The sequence below is a fragment of the Lipotes vexillifer genome, unplaced genomic scaffold, assembly GCF_000442215.2.
Source record: "Lipotes vexillifer unplaced genomic scaffold, Lipotes_vexillifer_v1.1 scaffold496, whole genome shotgun sequence".
In the NCBI taxonomy this organism is placed as follows: domain Eukaryota; kingdom Metazoa; phylum Chordata; class Mammalia; order Artiodactyla; family Lipotidae; genus Lipotes; species Lipotes vexillifer.
This window is the reverse complement of record NW_006786690.1, coordinates 1,485,189-1,501,402: the sequence shown is the minus strand read 5'-3', so window position 1 is coordinate 1,501,402 and position 16,214 is coordinate 1,485,189. Positions and strand designations below refer to the sequence as shown.

The 16,214-nt window shown below is 51.4% G+C and overlaps 1 protein-coding gene across 1 annotated transcript in view; it reads right to left on the bottom strand.

The window, feature by feature from the left end:
- Positions 1-10,562: 10,562 nt before the first annotated feature.
- The window catches only part of CRYBG2 (crystallin beta-gamma domain containing 2), a 29,566-nt gene continuing 23,914 nt past the window's right edge, over positions 10,563-16,214 (bottom strand). The window contains exons 18-23 of the mRNA XM_007459303.1: positions 15,556-15,685; positions 14,144-14,283; positions 13,644-13,767; positions 11,945-12,103; positions 10,786-10,945; positions 10,563-10,691 (exon numbers count right to left, since the gene is read on the bottom strand). Of these exons, the coding sequence (XP_007459365.1) occupies positions 10,603-10,691; positions 10,786-10,945; positions 11,945-12,103; positions 13,644-13,767; positions 14,144-14,283; positions 15,556-15,685 (802 nt within the window). The 3' untranslated portion in view covers positions 10,563-10,602. The remainder of the gene's footprint in view (positions 10,692-10,785; positions 10,946-11,944; positions 12,104-13,643; positions 13,768-14,143; positions 14,284-15,555; positions 15,686-16,214) is intronic.

Genomic DNA, 16,214 nt, shown 5'->3' with positions numbered 1-16,214 from the left:
TAACCAACAAAACCCTTTCTCTGCGTGTCTCAAACTGCACTTACTAATATTTTCCATCTGACTTTCTCATCTACTGCATTTAGGGGAGGGCAGGCTCCTTGAGGCATTCTTTACACACCAATTGAAGACTGAAGGAAGCTACCAATTAATGAGTGTCTTGCAAGTGCCAGATGCCAAAATTATGAGCTTTACAGATGAGAAAACTGAAGCTCAGAGAAGTAAAGTGACTTACTCAAGACTATACAGGTAGAAAGCAGAAAAGTGGATTCAAACCCAGAACTGTCTGCCTCCAGAATCTGTGCTCTTTCCAGAAGCTCCCACTTTAGTAAAACAGGCAAAGGTAAGCCAAGGTGCAGGTGGTACAGGTCCATGGCCAAGGGAAGGGTTCAGGTGGAAAGTGTGACTGGAAGTTGGAGGTGGGAGAGCTCTCTTGCCACTAAGCTGCTCCCAGAAAGTTCTCAGAGGCTTGAGATAGATAAGAAAGTTAGAGGTCATGCTGGGGCCAAGTGTTTTGGGGGGTTGGAGCCATAGTCAGGGGACTAGCAACCTTTTACTGTCACCTTGCTCATGTTCCTTCTGCTCTTAAAGATAAGCAAGGACCAACAGCAATGGGAGGCAGGGGGCTCTGGCCTCATGGGTCCTGGTGTGCCCGCTGCCTCCCACCTTAGCAAGACTGGGGAGTGAACTGGCATTTACCCAAGCATCAGAGTTTACAACATACCTCCCTCCTACCCAGGGCCGGAAGCATGGCCTGAGACTCTGCAGTAGGCAGACATTCAGCAAATATCTCGTTCCTGTGAGGGAGGTGGGAGCCCTCTAACCTGGCGGGCAGTTTATTATTATTATATATATATATATATATTTTGGCTGTGTTGGGTCTTCATTGCTGAGCATGGGCTTTCTCTAGTTGCGGCGAACGGGGGCTACTCTTTGTTGCGGTGCATGGGCTTCTCATTGCAGTGGCTTCTCTTGCTGTGGAGCACGGGATCTAGGTGCCCGGGCTTCGGCAGTTGCAGCACGCAGTCTCAGTAGTTGCGGCACATGGATCCCCGAGCACACGGGCTTTGTTAGTTGCGGCACGTGGGCTCAATAGTTGTGGCACGTGGGCTTAGTTGCTCCACGGCATGTGCGATCTTCCCGGACCAGGGATCGAACCTGTGTCCCCTGCATTGGCAGGCACATTCTTAACCGCTGCACTTTATTATTTTTTGAAAAACATTTATTGGGGGAAGTCAGGGCCTTATTATAAAAGTATACATTTTCATCATAGAAACTTGGAAAATAGTGATGGCCATCATTTATTGAGGAAATATTATGGGCCACCAATACTTAACAAGTCTATGGGGCTGGGCTCTGTCACTTACTAGCTGGCTGTTTCTGCTCCAGCTACTCCACTGAGCCTCAGTTTCCATATCTGGAAAATAGAGATTCTAATAGAACCCACCTTGCATGATAACCCTTATCATGCAAATTAAATTTCTCATAATATTGTCATATTGCTTTTAAAAAGATGTTTTCCAAAAACAAAGTTATGAAAATGAAACAAGAGTCTAAGCTCGCCTAATAGTTATTTTTCTGACTTAATATTTTTCTATCTCCCATCTTAGATGGTTCTGGAAATCTTTCCAAGGTCTCCAGGCTTACATAAGTTTTGAGTGTTAGGGACTTCCCTGGCCGTCCAGTGGTTAAGACTTTGCGCTTGTACTAGAGGGGGCACGGGTTTGATCCCTGGTCAGGGAACTAAGATCCCGCGTGCTGCCCAGTGCAGCCACAAAAAAAAAAAAAAAGATTTAAGTGTTAGAAGGATATTGGAGGAAAATTTGTCCAGCTTCCAAGCTCACCCAGGACTCCCTCTGGACTTCTGGGGTGGGGGCCACTTGGCCTCGTCTTGATTCCATCCTGGGGTGGATGCTCATTGCCTGACAATGGTGCAAAGGCCCTGGAATGGGAGGAGGGAGGCCCTTTCTGGGTCTGCTCCCCACCTGTGGGATGAGGAAGTAGAGGGTTACAGGGTTAGAGGGTTAGAGGGTTCTGGAGGCCTCTGTTCTTGAGAATAGAGTCCACTTTGCTTCTAGGTCATTTCCTGAAAAACCCTTATCAGTTATGACCCCTTTGGGGCTAAAGAGTTTATCAACTCCTAGCAGCTCAGGAGGGAGAGGTAATAATAATGGAGAAAGAGGTCCTCTCAGTCCAAGCACTCCTTCAGAATAAAAACCTGGCTAATATCTCTCCCACCTTCCCCCTTTTCTCCACCCACATCACAGGCGCCGTGGGTCAAGCCCTCCCTATATCCTGTTGACATTTAGGACCTTCATATTATGTGTCCTGCCCTTCACCCTTCTCAGGGTTCCAGAAACTATCATGTTCTCTCCTATGTTGAGGCATCTCCTTCCAATGGGAACATCCTCCTTTGCCTTTTCCCCCTGGGAAAATCCCCCGCCATCCTTCAAGGACTAGTTCAAATGTCTCCTCCTCCATGGAGGGGAGGTCACTCCCCCCAAGTAGAATTGCACTCTACATTCTAGTAGGCCTGCTGCCATTATAGCATTCCTTATTCCTTTCTGTGATTTTTTTTCTGTATGTGTCTCCTTCTTGGACTATGAACTCCTCAAGGGAAGGGATCTTTACTCATTCATCTTACCTGATACACAGTAGGTGTCAATAAATTGTCTGAAATGAATGGATGGATGGATGAACAAACGGATGAAGATTTCCCTTGGAATGTTCTGTGGCGCTGTTGGATCACAGCCCTCTCTCAGTGGGGTTGAAAGCTGCAGGGCAGATCATACTGTAATATGTGCTGCAACCCCCTTCCTTTCTTCCCATCCTTGCTGCGTTCCATTCTGTCACTGAGCTCAAGTACATACTGAGCACTTGCCCAGTGTGAGACTGTGCAAGGCTCTGGGAACAGTCATTAAAGAACACTGTGAAACTGGGACGGGGAGTGGTCTGAGGTGTTTTGCTCACCCAGGTCCCTCTCGTTCTGCACAAACATTCCCTTTGAGTGGTCTTCCCTGAACACTAACCTATATTATGTCCTCTTCCCATTTCTCTTTTCTCACACCACCCTTTTGACTTCCTCACAGCATTTACAGAAATCTTAAATTACCATAATTTTTATTGTTTTCCCCCATTCAAATGTCAGTTCCATAGTAACAGGGACTATGTCCTTTTTTTTCACTTCTGTAGCCCCAGTGTGTGCAGTACCTGGCACACAGCAGATACTTAACAACTATATTATGCTGTAATATTTTAGTATCATTTTCTGCTTCTCTAATTCTCTCTTCATTTGTGTCTAATCTGATGTTAAAACTATCCACTGAGTTCTTACTTTCTATTATTGTATTTTTTAAAATTTATTAATTTATTTTTGGCTGTGTTGGGTCTTCGTTTCTGTGCGAGGGCTTTCTCTAGTTGTGGTAAGCGGGGGCCACTCTTCATCGCGGTGCGCGGGCCTCTCACTATCGCGGCCTCTCTTGTTGCGGAGCACAGGCTCCAGACGCACAGGCTCAGTAGTTGTGGCTCACGGGCCCAGCCGCTCCGTGGCATGTGGAATCCTCCCAGACCAGGGCTCGAACCCGTGTCCCCTGCATTAGCAGGCAGATTCTCAACCACTGCACCACCAGGGAAGCTCTCTATTATTGTATTTTTAAGTTCTAGAATTTCCATTTCGTTCTTTTTTTAAAAAATAAATTTATTTTAGGCTGTGTTGGGTCTTCACTGCTGCGTGCGGGCTTTCTCTAGTTGCGGCGAGTAGGGGCTACTCTTCGTTGCAGTGCACAGGCTTCTCATTGCTGTGGCTTCTCGTTGTGGAGCATGGGGTCTAGGTGTGTGGGCTTCAGCAGTTGTGGCACATGGGCTCAGTAGTTGTGGCTCACGGGCTCTACAGCACAGGCTCAATAGTTGAGGCGCACGGGCTTAGCTGCTCCGTGACATGTGGGATCTTCCCAGACCAGGGATTGAACGCGTGTCCCCTGATTGGCAGGCAGATTCTCAACCACTGCACCACGAGGGAAGCCCCTCCATTTGGTTCTTTTCTATAATTTCTAATTTGTGATCTTGTCTTATATGTCTTTGAATACACTAAGCATTGTTATTTAAAAGTTTGGTTGATAATTCCATTATCTGGATCTTCTGTGTAATTGTTTCTATTATCTGTTGTTCCTCTTTGTTTTTTTCGAGGTATTTTTTGTTTTGTTTTTTGTTTTTTGATCAAGTTGTCTTCAGTTTCTTTGACGGGCTGGGCTGTTGTTTCCTGTTTACTCTTACTCCTCAGGGGTAACCTTTTATGGTCCCAACCCAAAGCCTAGTGGAGGGTGGGGGAGTTTACCAGGGCCCCCATTTCTTAGTAAGTCTTGAACTACAGTTCTTTTCTCCCAGCCCCATAAATCTGTAGAAAGCTCTGCTCAGTTTCTCAGCTGTCTCTTCTGGAAGTGGCAAATACTTTTAGGGGAAAAGCAGCCCCAAACAAAGGGCTCACCTCTTTGTTCCCCTTAATTCTTTTCTTCATTGGTAACTCCCCAGTACTTAGTCTGCTATTGCCCCATAATAAGCATTTATTGACTGCATGAATACAGGTATGCAAGGCTTGGAGGTGGGAGTATCACCTTATATTCACCCATTCATTCAGCTAGCCTAACTGCCATATTCTGTTTTTTTGTTTTGTTTTATTCATTTATTTATCTATTTTTGGCTGTGTTGGACTTTCTTTAGTTGCAGTGAGTGGGGGCTACTCTTCATTGAGGTGCGCGGGCTTCTCATGGTGGTGGCTTCTCTTTCTTGCTGAGCATGGGCTCTAAGGCGCACGGGCTTCAGTAGCTGTGCCATGCGGGTTCAGTAGTTGTGGCTCGTGGGCTCTAGAGTGCAGGCTCAGTAGTTGTGGCGCACGGGCTTAGTTGCTCGGCGGCACGTGGGATCTTCCCAGACCAGGGCTCGAACACAGGCTCAGTAGTTGTGGCTCGTGGGCTCTAGAGTGCAGGCTCAGTAGTTGTGGCGCACGGGCTTAGTTGCTCGGCGGCACGTGGGATCTTCCCAGACCAGGGCTCGAACCCGTGTTCCCTGCATTGGCAGGCGGATCCTTAACCACCGCGCCACCAGGGAAGTCCCATATTCTGTTTTCTGCTGAGTTAAAGAGGTGACGAGACCTAGAGGGACCTGGTGTTGGGTCAAACTACTAGACCATATTCTTTCTTAGCAGGCACAAGCTTTAGTGCAGTGACCAAGAGAAGGAGCTCTTGGAACACTGAGGAACTCCCTCTCTTTGAAGGAGTTGTAGGGGGTGTGGATTGAGATTTCCCATCAAGTCAGGTTTGGAGAAGGTGTACAGTAGGACAGGGAAGTCAAGAAATAGACTAGGTTCTATCTCCAGCTCTGCCATTAACCTGCCTTTCTTGGGCCCTCAACTTTCCCATCTGTAAAATGGGGGTCTCTTTAAGCTCTTTAAGCTTTGCGACCAGGGTTCTGTCTATCCAGATGGTGTCAAGACAGAATGAAACTGCTCAGAGGGCAGGAGAGGAAAAGGTTTGAAGCCCCATTTCTCTCAGGTACTGACAGACTCCAGATATCCCTTCATGCCCCAAGTCCTGATGACCCTAAAAACCCTTCCAGCACCCAGATCCCCCCACCACTAGCAGCTCAAGCTCAAATGACAGCAGAGACCCAGGATGTGGAAAAGAAATTTCTCAGGTTTCTAAGAATATTTTTGCAAATATGAGCTTGGCATTTAAGTACCCTCACAAGAATCCACAGCATGGAGAAAGGGCATCCTGGCTGGCCCCAGGGTTTAGCCCATCTTAGCTGCCTCTTTGTAAGAAGGGAGAAGACTGCCCAGTATGATGGCGCCAATTTTCAGCAGAGCCATCTTGGACTTCAACGTGGGCCTCTTGTCTCCTGGGCCAGTGCCCTTCTGGTATCCCTGCCTCACAGACTCTCATGAACCCCCAGAATCACCCACCCCAACAGGTGCACCAAAGGCAGCTGAGACTTGAACAGAGGGTCAGGAAAGGCCTCTGGTGAAGGAGCTGATGCGGGTGGGCAGTGACAGGTAGTTGAGGGCTCCACCCACTTCCTTCCCTACCCACCTCCCCGGGGGCCGAGATTCCTACCCGTCTCTCGCCACTTCCTGGCTTTCTCTCTCCGGCCTTGACTTTCAGTTCTTTTCTGTTTCTTTTTAGCCAGGGCTGGAGGCCCTAAAGGCCCACTCAGGTTTTTCTGAGGTTTGATACATGAGACACAAAAGCATAGAAGGGAAGTGAGAGGTTTTATTTTTTTCACTATCTGGCATGCAAATGAGACATAGAATAGACTAAAGAAGGGAGAGTAAGTGGGGCTGGAGCTGGGCTGTAGAGCCAATCCCTGGGTCCTCCAGGAGGGAGCTGGTCAGGGAACCAAGACTTAATTGGTGACTTCTAGGAAAGCCTCAGAGGTTACATACATGGCTGCAGCTTCAGACATACCTGGATTCAATTTCACATGAAACTGGCTCCACCTTTTATTACCTTGGACAAGTCACTTAATATCCAAGCCTCAGTTTCTTCATCAGGAAAATGGGGATTATGAAACCTACTGCAGAACCCCACTGAGAGAATAAAATGAGAGGATGTATAAAGAATGGAGCACTGTCCAGGCACCTTTGTGATTCACCTCATCCCCCATCCCTGGCTAGAACTTCACAGCCACCCCACCCCAAACCCCTTCCCCAGCAGTTTATTAATGTCTTGTCCCTCCACTAGCCCTCCTCCTATCCATCTGAGATTGACATACACAATCTGTTATTTTCTTCATCCAAATCACAAGATGCGAGGTCTTAATAAACTTCAGAAATAATCTGCTTCAGTCTTCTCACTTGAAATGAGAAACCTGAGGCCCAGGGGGAATGGGCTTACCTAGAAGCTAGGTTTCTGGATTCCTAACACAGTGCTCCTTTGTTTTCACAGGAATCTCCTCCCCCACCACCCCAAATTTTCATGCTCCCCAAGCCTTCATTCTGAACCCGTGGAACAGTCTACAACCTTATCCTGAAACCTAAATTTATCCCAGCCTTTTCTCTTTCAGCGCCTATCCCCTGCCCCAATCTCCTTTTAATTATACTGTATTTAATTCTCTGGCAGCTCTTTTGTTAAAGGCTCAGAGAGAGACAGTTTCTGGCCCAGGGTCTCGGAGTTGATAGGTGATTAAACCAAGATTCAATCCCCGCTATGCATGACTCCAAGCCCAGGGTTCTATTTACTGCCCCACAGGTGCCTCGTGGATGCCTACCTCCCAACCCCTGGGATGTGCCTCAGTCCCTCTCCAGAACCCATCATCTGCCAGGGCTGTAGAACCAAGGGCCTGGCACGCTCCACCCCAAGGTCTGTAGAAAAGCAGTAGCACCCCACCCCACCCTGTAGGCCCTCCTTCCTTTCCCTCCACCCCGCCTCCCTGCCTCCTTCTCGTTCAAAAGCAGCCAAGCCAAAAGAGGCCTGCAGACAGCCCTGCGTTCATCTCCAAAAGTTGCTACAAAGAGGGCCATTGAGAGACTCCCAAGATGAAAGGCTTCCTCTTCCTCCTATTCACCATCAGCCTCTTGATTATGATTCAGGTAAGAGCAGCACCCCAGAGCCCCCGGCACAATCACCCAGGACTCCCCAGATCTGCCCGGCATCGGGGAGAGGGCATGCAGGCTCCTGGGCACCCAGACTTCTTCCACGGGAACAGAGGCTCCAGCAGGGGAACCATGGGCTCAGGGGGCCTGGCTCCCAGCCTTCCAGTCCTTCTGGTTGGGATCAGCCTGTTTGAGGGCTGCCCCTGAGCAGGACAGTCTCCTGTACCCAAGGCTGGGGAGCACTTACAGGGTGCCAGGCACACTGAGGCACCCAAGGGGTGCTGTGGAATAACAGGGGATTAAGAGGCTTGGGAAGACAGCCCTGAGTGAGGATGGCATCAACCCACAGGGAACCTGGGGAAATGGTCCTATGAGAGGGGGCCGGGAAATGTTCAAATGGAGGCTGATCCGGTTCTGGAGGTGGCAGGAAACCCCCCGGGAGAGGAGCCCGCGTGTTCTGCAATGCTAAGATAGAAATCTCCCACTCCGGAAACAGGTAGAGTCTCGAGATCAACTGCTGTTCCAAGAGGCAGCTTTGGCAGCATCTCACGTTAGTCAGTATGGGAGATGGGAACCATCAAGTTTTCAATCAAGAACAGCTTGATCAAGCATCAAGAACAGCTTGATCACCATCAAAAACAGCTTAATCTCCATGAGGGGCAGTTTTAGTTGCAGCCTGATCAAGCATTGAGAACAGTTTGATCACCATCTGGCCACCTCCTCAGGGGAGAAGTCACACTTCCCCACCCACCTACACTTTGCCAGGTGCCTCCTCACCAGCCCTGTCTCACGTGACCCCCATGACTGTGACGGGCTCTTCTCTCCATTCACAAGATGAAGAAACTGAGGTTCAGGGAGGCTCAGGCCCTGGACGGTCAAGGGCTGGGGCCACAGGCTCCCCTATCTCCTACATGCTGGAGGAGCTGGTGGTCTGGTGGACGTGAAAGGAAGGTTCTGTGGGATGTGGACCGGTAACCGCCTCTGACCCTGCCTGTGTTGAGGCAGGAAGCAGCCAACCATCCCCACAGGACCTTGTGGTGGAAGTTGTGGTCACTGGAGCAGGGGACTGAGAACTACAGTCTTGGGGTGGGGGAACAGTCTCTAAATGACAAACATGAGCTTCAAGCCCCCATGAGCTTGCCGCACTTCTCTTGCAGATACAAACTGGAGTCTTGGGAAACCAGACCACCACCCAGAAACCCAGGAATGGGGCCCCAGCCTTTGGCAGCCTGGGCGGCGGCAGCATCCTTGTCTTCTTGACTAACATCCTCATCCAGCTCCTCCACCTCAGATGAGGTGACACGCCCCAGCCCAGCCCTAGCCCCGTGCCCCCAGGACAGCTGCCACCATCACTAGCAAGAGAAGCCCCTCCCCGCCCCTTCCTTGGGAGGGGCTGATGCTAGAGATGAGCAGGTTGTGGGAATTGACAGGTAGAGCCTGGGGGGCCATGGCCGACACAGCGAGATACTGACATGGAGGTGCGAGCACCACCCAGCCGGGGCTCAATAAAGTTGTCATGTACTTGGAGTGGGGTCCTGTGTGTGGTCACTGGACGTCACCAGGCCCAAAGAGCCAGGTCTGCAGCAGCACCAAGGGGCCACCTATAGCCCCATCAGCAGGCGAGGTGGCACCAGCGAGCTCGCACCTCACCTGCCCTGCGCCAAAGTCCAAATGCAGAGGCACTTCCCCTTCGAATCCCCTTGCAGCGACACGACCCAGAACCTGCCATCTTCACCCTCCCTTTAGTTGCATTTGCTTACCTGTCCCTGGGAGTTTGGGAATGATGGTCCCAGAGGACCCCACCCCCACCCCCTCCCAGACCCTGGACATCCCCAGTTGCGGAGGCTCAGAGAGCCCCCCACTCCACTGCCTCGGTGTCCTCAGAATGACAGATTCAGAGAGAAGCCCCCCGCCTGCACCAGCCTATAGGGGTTCCCAGCCTCACATCCATCCTCCTGTCTTCATGTCTCCAACCACTGGGGGCTGAAAAAGATGAAGAGGCCACTGTCCATTTCTTCCCTGCCTCTACCCACGGGCTGGGAAGACAGGAAGGACAATCAGCTGTTCCAACCACTCCTACCCCTCCTGGGTTTGGGCTGGTGGAACTGGGAGCTGAAGAGTACGAAGGGAACTCTGGAGAAGCCCCCAAGGGCCTCGACTATCTCTGCCTCTTCCTGGAGGACGTTGGCCAAGGGGACAAGTGTCTACCAGATTGCAAGACTCTCTGAGCTGGGTTAGGGACCAAGACCCCCTGTTCTGGCTTCTTGGGGGCCAAACCTTTAGGACTTGAGACCAGAGTTGGGGGAAATTGAGAGGAGCCCGGGTGGGCAAGGCCCTTTGAGGTGTGGCTCCCCCTTGCCTTTCCCACCCCGCCCACTGAGTCCCCACCGCACCGCACTTCCCAGTTTCCACCCCTGGACTTGTCTGCATCCCTCTGCCACCCTCTAGCCTGGCTGACTCCTTCTCATCCTCCACAGCTTAGCTGAGGGTTCCCTCCTCCGAGCAGTGTTCCCTGCCCTGTGCCTTTTAAGGTTTAGGTTCCTCCCCTGTGCATCCCTCCACTTCCATTCTCACCCAGTCACTGAGTGTATTACCGTTCCCATCGGGATCCTCCACTGGACTGAGAGGCTTGAGGGCGGGGACCAAGGGGCTTGGTTCATATTTGTGTCCCCACAGCCCAGTGCCAAACCTGGCTCAGAGCAGGACCTGAGAACACATCATTTGGGGTGACTGCATACAAGACCACACTCAGCGGTTAGCCTGCTCCCACTGTTCCCTCTGGTGGCAGACGGAGGCCTTACCTGGGCCCCAGAACTGGAGCTGGGAGGGAAGAAGCCCACCTGAGTGCAGGCAAGTAAGAAGGCAGGTGAACAAATCCTCACTCCTACCCCCAAATATCAAGGTGCACAGAGATGAGGATACCTGGGAGCATATTATAAAACAGTTTATGTTACAACAAAAAACCCTATAAAAACATTTCATCCCAGGGAGAGCCTCCAGGGGGGGGGGTAGGGGGAGGTTCAAAGCACATGGACAGTCCAGATCTGGGACGCCCTGTCCTTGGCCTGCTCCCACAGCACGGCATGGTCCCGGTCGTAGCCCTGGCCACCTGGGGGAGGGGGTAAGAGATGGGGAGATGGTCAGAGAGAGCTGGGGACTCTGCTGCCTGCAGGGGCCTTCTCCCACACACATGCCCAACTTACCCTTCACATCTAGGATCCGGCCTTCAAACATCTGGCTGCAGATATGGCCTGATTCACGGATGCTCCACGTCTGGCGAGGCAGGCGGCTCTCAGCCCACAGCACTACCTTGGAGCCTGTGCTGGGGGTGCCAATCACCTGCAGGCTCATGGTGGGGGCCACCTGAGGCCCCAGGAGGTCGTCAGGCACTGGCCCTCCCCACAGAGACTCCACCAAACCCAAGACACCATTGACACACCCAGCTTTGAACCCTGGCTTGTATGGACTGTGACTCTGGGCAAATCTCCTAATCCTTCCGAGCTCTGGTTTCCTTGGGGACGGCTGTTGTGAGGGTTTAATGTGAGAAACCATAAAAGGGCTGGAAAAATATGAGCTCCTCCAGGAAGCCTTTCATGACTGACTCCTGAAGCACAGGCTTTAGCAGCAGACAAGCTTCCACATACTTACTGGCTATGTGACTTTCAGCCAATTACTTAACTTCTCTGTGCTCATTTCCTCACCTATAAAATGGGAAGTATAATAGAACTTGCTCCCTAGTGCCCTCTAGGGATTACATGAGGCATTCACAGGAAGAAACCTGCAAGGTGCCTCCCTCCAATGCCACCTTCTCGGGAAGGGCTCCCCTTGTCAGAGCTACCGATACTTCCTATTTTCCTTTCTTATTGTATTTTTCCTCTATTGCACTTTTTAACACCTAAGGTACTAAGATATTTTACTCATTTGTTTCTTTCTCTCCCCACTAGGATGCAAGCTTCAGGAGGGCAGTAGTTGTTTCTGCCTTCTCACTGTTATATTCCCAGCACCTAGAACAGGGCCTGGCACATAGCAGGTGCTCAGGAAACGTTTGTGGAGTAGATCTAGCATTATTAATAGGATCCAAATCTGTCACAGGATATCAGAGCTGAGTGGTCCCTTAGAAGCATCTGGTTCAACGCTCTTGTTTTACAGACAGGAGACAGGCCCAGAGAAGAGCCCAAAGTGCCCAGGGGTACACAGCCTGCATTCTCCACCTCCACCAGGGTCCTGGTGTTTGTGTATCTCTCTGTCTCTCTGGCCAAAGGCTGGGTCCTGTTCCTGACTGGGAACAGGCTGGGAGTCCCAAAGGTAGGCTTGTGAGGGTCTGGGGCCCTGGTGACCCTGTCCCAGTCCCTAAACTGGTACCTGGTTCTTCAGCAGCCCATCCTCGTAGTACCAGATACAGCTGCCTCCAGCTTGGGGCTCAGAGACCACCACGCGGCCCGCCTTCATGTCCTCCATGTGGTCCGGCACTGCCAGGAATCCCCCCAGTGCCGCATTCCAGAGGTGGAAATAAGCCCGGCGCTGGTGAGTCGGGGGAGCTGAGAGTCAGGGGTCTCTGGGAAGGGATGCTCCCACTTGGGCCCCCAGTGCCCTCAACTCTGGACCCTCCAGTATCCCTAGCTCCCAAGCTCTCCCTCCTGCCCCAAACCATCCTCGACCCTGCTTCTAAGTCACCCCTTCTTTCTCACACATATGCCGGGTGCACATACATAGTGCACACGCACACAGTTCCACATCTGTAGAGATACACACAGAAACACTGGCAGATACACCCAAGATCCACATGATTGTACAGGAGTGCCGCAGACACAAGCACATGGATACACATCGACACGTACACTCACACTATTTGCTCCCCCAGCTGACTCCATGCCAGGCACTTAAGTTTGCCAAAAGTTTGGATGTGTATAGGAATACAGATGTGCACACACACTTACAGAGAGAAATGCACGCACTACCCATGCTGAAGAGGTACCACAGCAGGGCGGACACTGGGCTGTCAGACATCAGACCTGGCTCGGCCACAAACCACCTGGGGGTCTTGGATGGTGGTGACAGTAATAATAGTAATAATAATAATCACGGCTAACGTTTGTTGAGTGCCTAACCATTCAAGCACTGTTCTAAGGGCTTTACATCATTATTATCTTCAATCCTCTAAACAACTCTATCATACATAGCACCCCCATTTTAAAGATGAGGAAACTGAGGCCCATGGAGGTAAAATACTTGCGAAGATTGCAGAGCAAATTCTTGTCCACTTCTCTGGGCCTTTATTTCCCCATCTGTAAAATGTGAAGGTTGGAGATAATCTCCAAGATTCCTTCTAGCAATGATGTTATAAGAGTCTGAAATAGCGACCACACAAGATTCCTCACAGAAAGACACACACTTTCAACGGTGTCACAAGTACAGGCACGTGCAGTCATAAATATACTCTCACAGATGTACAGGGTGAGGGGATGACAAACATCCCCCCACAGATCACCTCCAGAGGACACATGGATACAAGTGATATCACAGACACAGAAACGCCCTCATATAGGCATGCACATGCGCACACACACACACACACACACACACCCTCTGTGGCCATGCCTCCACATAAATGCACGTGCACATAAATGAGATACGTGTCCCGACATGCACTCACAGACATACGGAAACACAAGTACAGACACAGTGTTTCAAAGTGAAGTGTGCTTACCACTGGTGGGTGGTACAGGAGATAATTTTCAGGCTTATGTGGATAAGCCTTATTGTTAAAAATTTAATGGTAATGAATTTATCACAATGTCTATTAAGGAAAAATCATATATATACATCAAACCCATGATCTTATGGACATTACTCCTTAGGATAGGATAAAGTAAAAAAAAAAAAAAAGTGAGTTGGTTTAGAGGAAAATATTAAGGAGACAATGGTTCAAAAGGAATGATGGTGTGACAAAAATTGTGACAAAAGTACACAAAGGCTGAGTTTGGGAAACATGGGAAACGCACAGACAGACAAACAGCCAGACAGATTGGCCCAGACGTGCTCAACCCGACATGCTACCTACCTGCTTGATGGGGTAGAGGGAGCCCACCCTCTGGGTCCCACTGTACGTCAGCCAGTTGGTGATCTCGCAGCTGCCCACCAGCCACTGGCGGCCCCGGAAGTCGCTGTGCTGGCATAGCACCCAGCTGGGCCCAGCAAGTGCCACAGACACAGCGAGGAAGACAGACAGACAGGCAGGCAGGCAGGCAGGCAGGTAGAAGAGGAGGAGCAGCCGTCAGAACATTCTCCACCTCCTCCTCTCTCACGCCCGGACTCCTCTGCCTGGGGTTCAGGTCCCGGGAGTGGGTAGAGAGGGAGGCTGGGAGGGAGCTCTGGGGTTTGCAGGGCAGAGGAGGGTCCTGGAGGGCACCTCGGGCTGGGGTCCAAGCCCTGAGGGCCAGTGACCCTTCCCCCCTCTCCCTCCTGGCGTGGAGGGGAGTACAGTAGAAGTGGGGGGAAGATCTGGAGGTCCCCGTCCTCTCTCCCTCCCTCGAAGCCCCCGCATCCCCGCGGCACACTCACAAGCCCCCCTTGATCCGCACAGACAGCACGTGGTTGTTGAAGCCCTCGGCTTGCAGGCTCCGCAGCTCCCCACTGAGCTCGATCTCCTTCCCCTCGAAGCACTCCAGGCCATACAGGAAAATGGATGGCTCTGAAAAGTGCTGCGGCCGGGGGCACGGAGAAGGGGTGAGGCCACGAGAGCCCCCGACTCAGCCCCTCTAGTTCCAGACACCTCAACTCCCAGAATGGTCTTTCAGGTTCTCTTCCCTCCTGAGCTCCACCCCACAGGGCCCCTGACTCCTGGACACCGCCAGCTGGGTGTCCCCCAGATTCTCAGATGTAGCATGTGCCAGATGGAACCCCCATTGCCCCTCAAACCTCCTCCCCGGTAAATGGCATTTCTAAGATGAGTGACAAGAATAATACTGGTCATTATAGCAGTTCTCATGTATTCAGGCCTTACTACACGCCAGGTTCTGTGCCAAGTGCTTTACCTGATCTCATTATAACTTCTCAACAGCCCTATAAGCAGGTGCTATTATTATCCCCACTTAGAGGGAAACTGAGGCTAGAGAAGGTAAATCACTTGCTCAAGGCCCTAAGGCCAAGCTTCAGAACCAGGTCTGTTTGTCTTCAGAGCCCAGCATGTAGTTGTACAGAACCTGGCTCTGTCTATTACCAGCTGCGTGACCTGAAGCAAGTCACGTGACCTCTCTGTGCCTCAGTTTTCATGTCAGAAAAAGGGAGAAGATAATAGTTATACGGCTTATAGGGCTGTGGTGAGGATTAAATGCCTTAGTGCATGGGAAGCCTTTTAAACACTGCCCAGAGCATGGTACAGTAAACACCAGCTGTTCTGCTTGTGCCACTCCCACTGGCCACCCAGTCCATAACCAAGTCCTAAAGACTCCAGGTCCTTCATCAGCCCATGTCACTTCTCTCCACATCTTCCTAGCCCAGGACATCATCATTTGTCCTGGATCACTGTAGCAGCAGCCCCACTGCCTTCCTTCCGCCCACCGTTCCCCCCACGCAGCAAAGCCACCTTGCCCTTCCACTCCCCCCTGCCCAGAATCACCACCTCATCGGTCGACCCTGCCCCCAACCCACCCCTGAGTGCTAGCCCCTCCTGGCCCTGTCCCACCTCAGTTTCAGGACACAGCACTCTGAGCTGTAATCTTTCTGGGTTCCTTGAAGGCAGGGCTATGTCTGATATATTGCAGGGCTCCAGGACCTATCTCAGCAGGGGCTCAATAAATCCCTAGTAAGCTGACCTGGCTTTGAAGCCCTGGGGTCGAGGGGACCTGGGGTGGTTCTGAAGACTGGGTTTAAGTCCCAAAGCCCACTCAGCAGGGAGAAGAGGCTCTGTGTGTGGGCTCCCCCAGCAGCAACCCCTGCCTCAGGGGTGCCTGGAACTGGAGCGGGGCACTTACCAGGGGCACCTTCTGGAGAGAGCCCAGGACCGTGGAGGCCAGGCAGCCCATGGCTGTGAGAGTGGGGAACTCGCCCTCAGAGAGAATGTGCTGCTCACCCTCAAAGTTCTTCTCATCAAACAGGATCCAGCTGGGGAAGGAAGGGGAAGAGTGGGGGGATGTGAGTAGATATTTGAGCCCACCCTCTCCTTGGCCTGCCCAGGCCCCCCTGAGATACAGCAGAGTGGATGCAGACTTGACGGGGATCCCCCGGTCCAGGGGAGGCCAAGGATAAACGGGCATTGCAGCAGCAGGGACTAAGGTTAGACTTAAGAAAGGACTGAATGAAATCATACCGCCCTTCGGGGGAAATTTGGCAACATCAAGCAAAACTCCATGCACAATTACTCAGCAATCCCATTTCTCAGAATCTATCCCGAGGACACCCTTCAAAAACATGAAACGACACATACATAAGGCTATTGATTACACACTGTTTGCAGTGGCAGAGTGGGAGCAGCCACATGTCCATCAATTGGGGATTGGTTGAATAAACTAAGAATCTGGAGTGTTAACATAGCAGTCAAAAAGAATGAGGGGGCTTCCCTGGTGGCGCAGTGGTTGGGAGTCCTCCTGCCGATGCAGGGGACACGGGTTCGTGCCCCGGTCCGGGAAGATCC